The 12,536-nt window shown below is 37.8% G+C and overlaps 1 protein-coding gene across 4 annotated transcripts in view; it reads right to left on the bottom strand.

Annotated features, from left to right (window-relative positions):
• CTBP1 (C-terminal binding protein 1) overlaps window positions 1-12,536 on the bottom strand; it is a 166,433-nt gene that overhangs the window by 21,472 nt on the left and 132,425 nt on the right. For all 4 annotated transcript variants that reach the window (XM_042872201.1, XM_042872202.1, XM_042872203.1 and 1 more), the window contains exon 3: window positions 3,493-3,637. In XM_042872201.1, the coding sequence (XP_042728135.1) occupies window positions 3,493-3,637 (145 nt within the window). The remainder of the gene's footprint in view (window positions 1-3,492; window positions 3,638-12,536) is intronic.

Genomic DNA, 12,536 nt, shown 5'->3' with positions numbered 1-12,536 from the left:
AATGAAAGCCACTCTTATAAACCTTGATGAGAGAAGCACTATTTCTAAAACATACATATGTTGTAGTAACACAGGGAGGAACAGTCTGTTTCACACTGCATAGGAGTTTGGAGAGTTGCTACACACAGAATCCATGTCCTTTCTTGGTCCATCATAATAAATTTCAGTATTGAAATACAAAATCTGATCCTGCATTGAATGTAAAGGTAACATGAAACTTCAGCTATTAGGAAAATGCGTTTTAAAATTAATAGCTAAAAAAGCTGTAACATCAAGAAGCTGAAAGACTACTACAGATTTCCACAGACTGTTGTGGAAGGAGAACTGACTCAAGATATTCCAATTTTACTTTAAAAAAAAGAAATAATTGTTCTTTTCATTAGCTTTTACCAGCCAGTACTGAACGTACAGCAGTGAAGCAAAATGTTTACTTGAAAAAGTTCACAGTGTTTTTGACCTGTTTTCATTCTTTCTATTCACTGCATGTTCATTCTCTAATCATCAGCTCCCACTAATGCTCCTCTCTTCATTCTGCTGACAGAGACCAAAACCAGTATACAGTATAATTTCATGGTGGAGAAAAAAGTGGTTTGTATACTAATAAAAATAACCTTAATACTGTTTTCCCTGTCAAGTTGTTTGGGTTTTACATAAATAAATATTCAGTGAGTCTTCAGCTAATACCAGTATATCTTGTGAAGCAAGAAAGAAAACCCAGTGTTCTCTTCAATAAGACAATAATCTGACAAAAAATAAGCTTATACCTTTTATATAAGCTTGCATGTTTATCTATGTTTTCCATTCAAATGCCTTCATTCTACTGCCCAGTACTTTCTACAGCCAACATAAGCTCAGAACTATTTTTCTTTCCTCTGCTGTAGTGTGTGCTGAGTCACTGCTCTATGGACTTAAAACAGCATCACTATTAATGCTGGCATCCTGCTAACATCAATGGCAATATGAAACTCATCATATTTTAAAAATGAAAGAAAGAGCATGAATGAGGGAAAAAGTGGAAGATTAAAATATAAAACCCCTTTAAGTGCATCATATTAAACAGCTGCATTTGTTTACAAAAAGGTCTTTCATGGACCAAAAAATACAGGCTTTAGATGGCAAAATGAATTTAACAAGCATGTCTCCTAATGGCTGGCATCAATAATAAAAGAAAATGCCTTAAAATGACTTAAGTTATATTGCACACATGGGAAGAAATGTAAGAAATTAAGCTTGCCTTACACTTTCCTCCCTAATAAGTTTCCTTAGGGAAGAGTATGATAATTCCTACATAGCAAGAACTCTTTTTTTCCCCCCAATTTCCCCTTTCTTTAAAAACAACTGGTTTTAAAAAGGCAATGGTAAACCATACAGATAGAGGGGTAAATAAATGCTCTGAAGAAAAGAGATACTGCACATCAGAAAAGATAATGCACTCTTCTCTTATCCACTCCTTCTATATCCTTTCCCCTACTGCTTTGCTTTCAATAACTACATGGTTTAGTTTAAGACTGAAAAACTTAGTAGACAACAGGTGTTACCCTTGATTCACATTTCACTTGCATGTAGTTACATTTACAACTTGCACATATTTTCTAGTCAACAACTAACAATCTGGAGAAAAACAGACCAGATCATAAAGACATCATCCAAAGAACATCTGTTTGCATGCATTTCAAGAAGTGATAACATGAAAACAACACTGAGAGGGAAAAGCTGGTAACAATCTCACCAGTGTGCTCCCTGAAAATTACTCCAAAAGTTGCAATGAAATTTCAGGAGAAATGTCAGACCTTAGAGTCCAACTCTGTACTGTACTTCAAGACTGAATAAAAGCCTTTTACAAAGAGCAATAACTCTCATGTTACTTCCTTGAGATGCATATAGATGCATATTCAACAAATGAAAAGAGATTTCTCCCAGGAGCAGTGAGTTAGATACCAACTCCACTCATTTTGCCCTAGTTACTAGGAGAGATTTCACATTGCAAGCTTCCAGCATTTACTGGCATTAGAAACAAACAACTGTATTTTGTAAATACTGGAATGCACAAATGAGATGGATCTTAACTGCATAACTCAGTCTAATCACAGCCTAAGAACTGAATTATTAACATTTCATATGAATGAGAATTCCCCAAGTCTGCTATACTGTGGCTTGAAGAGAGATGCGAATGCATTTAAATTATAAGCTTTGCTTACCATCCAGCAAAGGCCTGCCCACAAATCAGCACACAGTCCACTCATCAGGGATTCTCCACACAAATCAGACTCAAGACAGGTCTGAGACCTTTGATCCAGACCCAAACTTGGGCTTTGAATCCAGAATTTTACCCCAGGGCAATCTCTGATGCATGTCTGATTTCTAGGGCTCAGCTTATGCACCCAACTTTGGCACCACTAAGAATAAGTAGGAACACAGCCTTAGATGCCTGATCTGCTCGTTAGAGAAACTCACAAAAAGTTCTTATCCTGCTGTGCAAACTACACAGCCATTAGAAACAAATAATTATTTTACTTTCATTTACTGATAAACAGACCCATATTACAGCTCCTCACTACAACAGTGGGGCTATTACTAAGACTAAGCACTATCGTATGGAAGTAAGCAATTCTGAGATCTTTCCAGAGCATAATGGGAAACTTTATTATTTAAACATGTTTGATTAGATATAAGGAAGAAGCAAGGCCCTGGCACTGCTGTCCAGACAGCTGGAGGTGCCTGATGCCCGGCTGGAAGAGCCCTGGGCACCCTGAGCTGGTGCAGGGCACCCAGCCCATGGCAGGCAGTTGGGACAGGGTGGGCTTTAAGGTGCCTTCAAATGCAAACCATTCTATGTTATTTCATATTTTCAATCTACTTAGCAAAACAAAGAATACACAGACATTTATTTCCAGTTGTAGTTTTACCTGTAGATTACAGATAATAGGGTTATCCTAAAGGAAGTGAAGGACAAATCAGACTATTGCTTTTTTACAGTGAAGCACTAAGCACAGTCTTCATAGTTGCAGTACCTAAATTTATTCTGAAGCAGCAACAGCTGATTCCTCTATAAAAATCTATATTATGGAGTGCTTTAGCACTAAATCTCATGCATCATAAATAAGTTCCAGACAGTTGATAACGATCTCATTTTTTATTCAAACAGCAGCAGTTTTCCATGCTGATGGAATTATATTTTGTGATCGGATTACAGAAGACAGTAGTTAAAATACACAACTGAAGTAAAAAAGAAGAGAGGAAAAATTATGGCCATACTTCTTGTATTAATCTTGAACAGGCAGACTATCATCCTGCCACGAAGCCATTAATATTATCACTTAATTAACTAATGGTAATATCTGTATAATGATTTTTAAACACTGATGAGAAAATTATACAGCTTACATACTATGTTAGTATAAATTGTAGAGAAAACACTAATGCAAAGATTCAGATGCTATCAAGTTTCTAAGACAAGTATGTGATGTAAAACAAAGCCTTTAATAGCCATACCTAAATCTCCAGCAGATTTGATGTCAATATTATCAAAACCACTGCCGATTCGGACAATTATTCGAAGTGCTTTAAATTTCTCCAGGTCTTCTCGTGTTAAAGTGATAGTGTGATACATCAGTGCACCCACTGCTTCATTTAGTACCTGCAAGGAAAATGAGAGAAATAAATACTTAATGTTTTCTTTTCACAGGATCTCAATCATGTAAACTAACTTTCAAGCACTAAAGACTGTAAAAGCATTAAATCTAGATCTTTTATTTTAAAGAGTATTTGCCCAAGTATCTTCCAGTCTGTTTTTCCCTTTCTGACATGTCTATTCTAGCATGATGAGATTAGCTTTAGGAAAAGCTCAGTATTTGTGCTCTTATTAAGAGGGAAAGCTCATTTCACAGGAGATGTTTTGCAATAGTGAACCCTAAATGCATCTGTGCACGCATCCTGAAAACAAAACATGAGAGCAGGCACTCAATTTTAACAATGAGTATTTTTTTGTTTACGCAGCTGACATTCAGTTTTGAATGAAATAACAGAGCAATCACACAGTGGTACAGGCATCCACTGCATTATTAAACCTCTCTATACCTGAATAGAAAACATTCAGTAACCATTACAAAACCCTTGGACAACAGAGACTGAAATCAGTCCATTTATACACAAAGCATGCGTCCTTAGTTTAATGATGGTGCAACTGTCCAAGATCTTGCTGATGGGAAATTGGAAGTCAAATAAATTAGTGCAATTGAGATTATCGAGCAAAACTTCTCTAAGAATTAAGAAAAAGTACCAAGACATTGCAAAAACTTGAGAAAAATAAAAGCAAAAATAAACTGACGGGATTGTTAACATTTTAATGCCTCTCAAATAACGTGAATATACCTACTCAAGAAAAGTTAAAAGAAAGGGGTGTGAAGGAAGTTTGCAAGTGATGTCTGGGAGTTCTCAAATTCTGCTTCCAAACAGCCATGACACTGCATGCCACACAGCTCTGTATTTGAAGTGAACTGTTCCATGTCTTCAAAACACGTTGGTTTCTACCTCCGCTGTAGCTTTTAATATTGTAATCATTCTACAAATCACTACAGCTAGCTGCAATCACATCAAGTGGATCCTATCGTGGACATCCCACAGTTCTCTGGGTGCTCCAAATTTCTTATTCAATAAACTTTTGAGCCTGGTGCACATAGAGATTCTCTCAGCTGAGCTACTCCTGCTCATGTGAGTATTTTCTAGGGTATGGCAGTCAGGGACAACAATCAACATAAATAAAAATAAAAATAAAAAAACCTACAGCAAAGTATGATCTCACACACAAAGCATGACAGCAATGCACTGGAACACAAGATCTGCAGCTGTAACTTCAAGAAATTAAAATACACAAAATATTTTAAAAGAAAACGTAAACAAAACCCATGAAAATAAAGGAGAACTGCTCCCACAGAATAATCTGTATTTCAATAGGTGCTCCAGGACTGGCAACCCCAGCTGTAAATAAGACAGAGACAAGAATCCTTTGAGCAGAATTTACTTGTAAGACTGAGAGCTACAAGAAAATTAGAAGTTACACAGCCTTGAAGTATGTGGCTACAACATAATTCAAAGAACAGCTGTAGGCTCTGAAGATTTAAATGGTTATATGCACACAGAGCTCCTTGATTTTAATGCTACAAGTCCTTTGGAGATTACATCTAGAAGTCACCAATCAGCAGGACTGCATTCATCAAATGCTTCTACTTCAGCTGTTACAGAGGGTTAAAAAAAAAACAACAACAACAAACAGTTTGTTGTGTTTGCTTCCACAGTGACACTACCACCAATTTGGACTTTCTACAACACAAACTGTCTGGTACAGTCTGCATGTGAAACAGCCTTTCTCATAAACAGACTACAATGCCCATAGGTGTTGTGGGTACTTTTGCCCCATTGCTTTCTGATAGAAATTTTTTCCACTATCTCACTGTTCAAATAACACAGAATTTCCAGTCGCAACTTACAGCACAGCTCAGGTCTGTTTGCTGGTGCCATATTGGCTGCTTGCTCAAACCATATTTTGTCTCCTTGGTGTTTATAATCCACACGTATTAATAAACAGTGATCGTATCTCCTCTCAGCACTTGTTTGGCTGCCCTTCACAGGCCCAGTTCTAGTCTCCTCCAGGCTGGTCCCTCTCTACCCCTGTGGTGCACTCATGCAAGCACAAGGTCAGCTCTTTAAGGGGTAACCCAGCTGCAGACACTGCTATTTGAGACTCCTCTCCCTACTCCATTATACCAACGCTAGCATACTTAGTGGAAATCCTTCCTAATGAAGCCTCACATGATGCACACTTAGTGGAAATCCTTCCTAATGAAGCCTCACGTGATGCACACTTCCACATGGCCAACAGCACACTGACAACCCTTGGTAAAAACATAAATCTGAATCCATCTCTTCCTAAAGCACATCTTATTTTGCACGCTCAGGTTTCCAGCAGGGCTTCTTTCTTCTCTAAGTCACAACCCTGAGTTCCACACTGATGCATTTCCATGCACTTGGTGCTTCTGACTTTGAGGTCCTGAAGATCTCTGTGATTTCCCAGGCCTCTCCAGTTGGCCACGTCCTCCATTCTGTGTTATATTACACACACTACTGCTGCTTCTTTAGGGGTTGCTATGGACAGCTGCAGCACTGACAATAACGTCCTTTGCTCATACATAACATGCAGTAGCTTACAGCAATGCAACTCAAGACTGATGGGACAGGCAGACCCTTCTTTCTCTGCTCCAGAACTGGAAAGGGCAGAGTGTTTGGGTGTGCAGAGAGCTTCCACTACCTCAAGAACCACTGTAAGCAAGGGCTAAAAGACAGATGAATGGGCTCAGGCATTTCATTTGGGAATTTCACTTCATAATCACACATCTTTTATTAACTTGGTCAGCCAAGACTGTAATTTGCTCTCTGTGAGCACCAGTGTGGACTCATCACACTACAGTTTTGAGTCCATTCAGGTTCTGGCCTGGCATGAGGATATATCAGAAACTATTTGCTGTTATAAGAATGCACTAAATGAAAAGGAAAACCATTTTTCAACTATGGTTTAATGCTGACATTAACCATTTCCACACTCATTTATTCATTATATGAGATATGAAACCAAAAGATATGACAAATCTTTTATGATTTTCTTCTTACTGTTAAGGGCTAGAAGGTTTCATCTCTTAACAGCTTCTAGGATTATGGATAAGTTAGCAAAGAAACACAGTGCCAACACATACTCTTCTGCTGTTGTACATTATCTCACATTAATTATTGATAATTAAATTATGTTACTGCTTTCTGTACCTAGCCATGTGACAGAAACGTACCAAAATAGCAAAAAAAAAAAAAGAGAATCTGAAGTTATAAGCATTCTGCAATGAGGTTAATGTTAATAATGCCACTTACAGCTATAACAACAGTTTCTGTACTTTGATATCAATTGTATAAATTACATTCTCAGCCATTACATATTAAACGTACTTAAATCTAGAAAGATTGTTTGATCAAAAATAAAATGTGAACTAAATCTGAGTAATAAATGAACTGAAATCCAGCAGAAACATAAGCAGGTCTAGCATCTACTGCAGTTACGTTACAAAAAAGAATAAATAAATAAAGAAAGAAAATCAACCCCTGACAATTTGCAGTACAGATGTAATAAACAAGCATGCTAGAAATTTCAGGTACGTGGCAGTCACACAATACTCTTTTAAGCTCTCCTGCATGGAAACAAAACAGGCAAGGTTTGATACAGCACAAACAAAGGTAGCTGCGTACCTTCAGCAGCCATTTTCTGCTTTCATCTGATGACAGTTGGCCTTTTTGGGAAGAAAGGATCTGAGATAAAAGTTGAAACAGGACACAAGTTGGATACATAATCATTCAGTGACAGAAGGAAGCTATCTGCATTATTGTTCTGCCCTCAGTTACTGACTTACTTCCAGGTGAAGCTACAGAAAACTTGCTGAAAGGCTTTTTCATACGCTCTTCAGTGAGCTGACATCGTTTCCAATCAGAACTGTTCAGACAGGTCTTTTTGCTGTTCTTCAACCTCAGAATGACTACTTTGCTTTCACAATATGCCACCTCTCCAAGGCGCTTAGAGAACTGCTGACACTGTAGTAGGAAACATTTCTACTTCAAAGAATTTAACAGATCTTCAGTAGTGAATGTTGAAGGTTCAAATCCTTATTAAACATTTCCCTTTCAGTTTTTTCATTTTATTTCAACACCAGGCTATTTTAGCCATCATGCCAGATACTACATGGCGACCATTACAACATACATGCCTCGTATTATTTGATTAAAAGCTCAGTATCTTGAGTGTTTTACCAAACAAACGTAAGAGTACTATAAAATATTAATAATAAAACAGCAAGCCATTTTGCTCTTTGGTCACCTAAACGTACACGAATTCTACAAAAACTGGCCTCAAAATCCTGCAGATCAATCCAGATCACAAAAACATAACACAGTACATAAAATGCCAAACTACTTCAATGCAGAGACAAAAGACATTTGTAAAATAAACACAGAATGACAGCACGGCGTTATTTTTTAAAAAGACCTCTCAGAAATCATTACCAGAACTGATATATTCCATCTGCTTCTAGAAATGACAGGATACTGCATTTCTTGGACTTGAAGCTTGCTGTGTCATCCCCAGTTAAATCTTCCAATGTCATCAAAAGTTACTTTTGCACATTTAGGTTGACAATGTATTTCAATTAAGTTGAGCAGGCCTTGCATTACTTGACTTGCAGAGGAGCAGCAATCCATGAAATTCATAGTCAATATTCTAGGGGAAAGTTGCAGCAGGCTTCTAACTGCTCAAAAAAACCTCATCAGAACAGAAGGATCCATGCAAAACAAAGACATTTAAAACTAAAAATATAACCCTGTGTGCTCAAACAGCAGTCAGCAGGTCTCTAAAATCATCAGTCTGTGCTGTTCTTTAGTTCCAGTTTCTATTTATGAGACATCAGCTTGACATTTGATTCCTATAATCAGCATCACTGTCAGTAACACATCCAATTCATGGAACACACTTTCACCAGGATACTGCCTAGTGGTCTTCTACTGACTTTAGTGCTACTAGTTCAGACACTAAACATTATGGCTTTGCTTTACATCTTACACAAATACAAATAAGTATAAAACATTTACATAAACAAACATTACTTACAGACTCCCAAAAACACTCTAAGACCCATATAAACATACTACAAATATAGAACCATAGGATATATGCAGTATAGAAACAATATATGCAGTATAACTATACACGAACTACTAGTATACACATAATATGACAGTAGATTTACAGTTTATAAAATACAGCTTTTAAAAATAGATACACATACACTCAACTGTATGTAAATGTCTAACTTGCAGGCAAATTCCTTTTAAAAAGAACTACATGGATGTCAGCCCTTCTTTACTGACAACTATATGCAGTAGTTTCAGGACAAGTCAATTTCTGAATATTTCTGAGACTCTGAAAACATTTTTCACAGAATCACAAAGGTTGGAAAAGACTTCTAGGATCACCAAGCCCAGTCATCAGCCCACCCCCACCATGCCCACTAACCATGTCCCTCAGTGCCACACCTCCATGCTTCCTGAACACCACCAGGTGAATTATTCAGGTGACAAAGGTAAAGCGAAAGAGGTCTGTAGCTATGGTTCTGTACAGCACATGGGAAAACTGGCAAGCTGGAAATGTGGTAACAAAGCTATTTGGATTATGGAGTTCTAGAACTGGAAGGCAAGAAAGGCTTTAAATGAAAGATCTTTTTATCAAGACTTCTATGCATTAACTTGTATAATCTATTAACATCACAGAATTGTGTAGCATTTCAGTTCAAGTCTGTCAGACACTAGGATGAATCAAACTTCTTCACCAGAGGATCACTGTATCATGAAAGTCACCGATGACAAGGCATCAACCCACAGAACTGCGTCAGAAAAAGCTGTTAACAACCATGAGCAATTTTCAAGCCCCAGTGATCCTTAGTAAAGATCCAGTACCAGGAAATGAAGTAAGATGCTTGCTGCTAACTGCGCACATGACAGAGCCTGCTCTGCCTGTAGGATCGATACAGGCTGCTAGCTGGGCACAGCAGCCCTCCGGCTGCCTGCAGGTGCTGCCAGCTTGCTGCGAAGGCTGCACTTGACCTCCAGCATTACCAGTGACAAATCTGGCAGAAAGGTCGTTGAATACAAACACCAATTTTCTATACAACTTTACTGTAATAAATACTAAAGGTAGCATTTTGTTCTGTTAGGTGTAAGGAAGGTTTTTAAGATTTCATTTTCTCATTTTTCTTTCAGTCTTTCATAAGGAATTTGATTCAAGGTACATTCAAGCAGTCTCCCTAGATCTTCAGTGGATTAACTCCTAAGCATCAACTTATTCCCAAGTATACATTACAGCTTCATTTTAATCCACATACATTGAAAATGTAATCTGCTGGACAACTGCAATGTTGGGAATGTATCATCAATATAAACTGCAGTGATGCTGCAAATGCAAAATTACAGCTTCACTTCTAAATGAGTAAGAATCTGAAGCTGCAAAAATGACCTTATTTTACCATTAATAAAATAGAAACAAATCAAGCAGTCATCTGAACAGCAGCAGCGTGTTTGATTTGTCGCAGTTTCCAAACATTTGTTGCATTATGAAAGTTCTTCAGCTTCTCTTTGAAGCAATCTTAGATAATAATGGTACTGACTGGAAACGCTTCCACAGTTCATTCCTATACAGATGAGTGACTGAAAACACCTGGTCCTACTCCACCAAACAGGAAGTTCAACTTATACATGTTTTCATTTACAATAGAAGTATGGAAACATAGTATTCTTGCAAAGATAATTTTGGTTTGTGCTTTGAGCAGAGCTCAAGGAATTTGAGGTGTTTTAGCTTTACTAAAGGCTAACCCTTGTAAGGCTGCAGTGTGGGTTTACCACTCAGACTACATCTGCACTTCCAGCTGAGTACTGCATCCTCCTCAGTGTTCTGAGGAACGGGGCACCTGAAAGAAGTAGCACATCCAGCCAAAACAACCTCCTGCCTTCTTTCTTTTCCTTCTAGCTGAAGACGTAGGAAACCACAGAATTGAAGAAGAAAAAAAAGAAAAAAACAAAACACATGCAGACTCTTTCCACAGCATATACATTCTGCTCTATAGGTCATCTGTAATCAGCTGTGCTTTCTGTCTCTTTCATTCGAGTTTGCAGGGATCCCTTTATTTTTTCTCTGCTGAACTTAACACTTCTATTGCCAGAGTTGACATATTATTTTTATGCTTAGCTCCTTCTAGCTAGGAAGTGCACTTTGTGTGTATCTCTCTCTCTCTCTCTCTCTCTACCTATGTGATGAAGTCAGGAAAAGACTGAAGACCAAAGAATTTCAACTTGAAAAATCTCAGGTAACACAAAAACCTCAAAGATGTGCTCAAGCCTGTGATGACTCCAAGGTAAAGAAATAGAGTAGGGAAAGAGCAAGGCTACAAAAAGCAGAAGTGCAGGCTGTGTAAGCTGCCATGAAAGGAGAAAGAATAGTAAACCACTCAAAGGAAAGGGATCTTGGGAGACAAAAGGAGAGAACAGGGCAAAAGAGAGAGCAAAAAAGCAAGTTAGCCTGGAATGAAGAAGGAAACAAGCTAATATTTTTGTGCTTAATTTTTTTGGTGGCTTTTTTTTTTTTTTGGATGAACACCTATGGTAGAACAAAACTGCTACTTGGAAGCAATTTGAGGTTGAAAACTGAAAAGGCAGATTTAAACAATTAATTGTAGAAGAAATAAAAACAATTTAAAGTACTAACCTTAACTGATATTAATATGATCTCTATTAAAATTAAAAAATATATATAAAAATCAAACCACCGAAATCTTGAAGTGAATTTCTACCCCAAATGACTCAGTGAAGTCTCCTGAGAGGGTGAGAAAACCCAGTTCCCATTCACCACCAGCTCTCCATGATACAGTCTGACTGACAAAATGCTCAACTTCACATCACTGTGTACAGTCCTTATAATAAGAGAGAACCTAGAAGCCAAAAGTTTAGATGACTGTTGCATCCTGAGATACAAATACCTACCAACAGTCCTGAACACAAACCACCTTCTCTACTGAGATGGGGAGTGGCAAAAATAAAAATAATTAAAAATATATATATAAAAAAAAAAAAAAAAAATCAATAAATCCCTATACACATGTAACTTCTGAAGAACTATAATAAATGTCCTCAGCTGCAAAGTCGCTGCAGTACTTTGGGTCACTCTCAGTAAAAGTCAGGATTCACGTCAGCACTGGCAGCCTTTTCAAAGCAATGAAACATACCCACACCACCCAGCCTGCTTTTCAACCAGCAGCACCAGTAACAACAGCTTTGACCTGAGGTGAAGCAGAATTCTAATACGTGTGATTATTTATTTGTGACTTGCTTAAAGTCAAGCTACTTATTTTCCATACTGCTATTTCTTCAGCCATAAAAAGAGAATGAGAAGTTCTCTGACATAGGGAAATCCCTAACTTAAACTTGCACACTAACCTATCTGAAGAAAACTCCTTGATTAGCACACACAATAAAGGTACACAATATTTGCTAGCATCTTGCTTTTGATCCATACAAACGGCGTCCAAATCCTGATTTCTATTCCTCCTTACTGCCTGCATGTGTTAAAATCCCTCAGCTTGTCTGTGAAAAAACACAAACCATCCAGGTTGCAGTTTACTGCTGTCTCCCAATCTCACACAAATCCCTCTTTCTGCACTCTCCATTTCCACTCCTGTCCAGCCATTTTTAAACACAGTATTTAAGCCATCATCCTGTTTCTCAAACTCTCTCAAACAGAAATCCCTCCTCTGGATTCCAGTATGTTTTCCCTTTCACTGCCTTCCTCACTTCCTTGCCATCAGGGAGCTATGGAAGCCACCGAAAACCACAGCTTTCTCATCTTTTTGCAGCCTTTCATTCTTCTCAGCACTGAGTCTTTTCCTGGAGTTTTGTCACCTCTT

The sequence above is a fragment of the Lagopus leucura genome, unplaced genomic scaffold, assembly GCF_019238085.1.
Source record: "Lagopus leucura isolate 7727_CA_CO unplaced genomic scaffold, USGS_WTPT01 Super-Scaffold_100004, whole genome shotgun sequence".
Classification (NCBI taxonomy): Eukaryota; Metazoa; Chordata; class Aves; order Galliformes; family Phasianidae; genus Lagopus; species Lagopus leucura.
The sequence above is the reverse complement of the archived record's forward strand: the minus strand, read 5'-3'. Positions and strand labels throughout refer to the sequence as shown.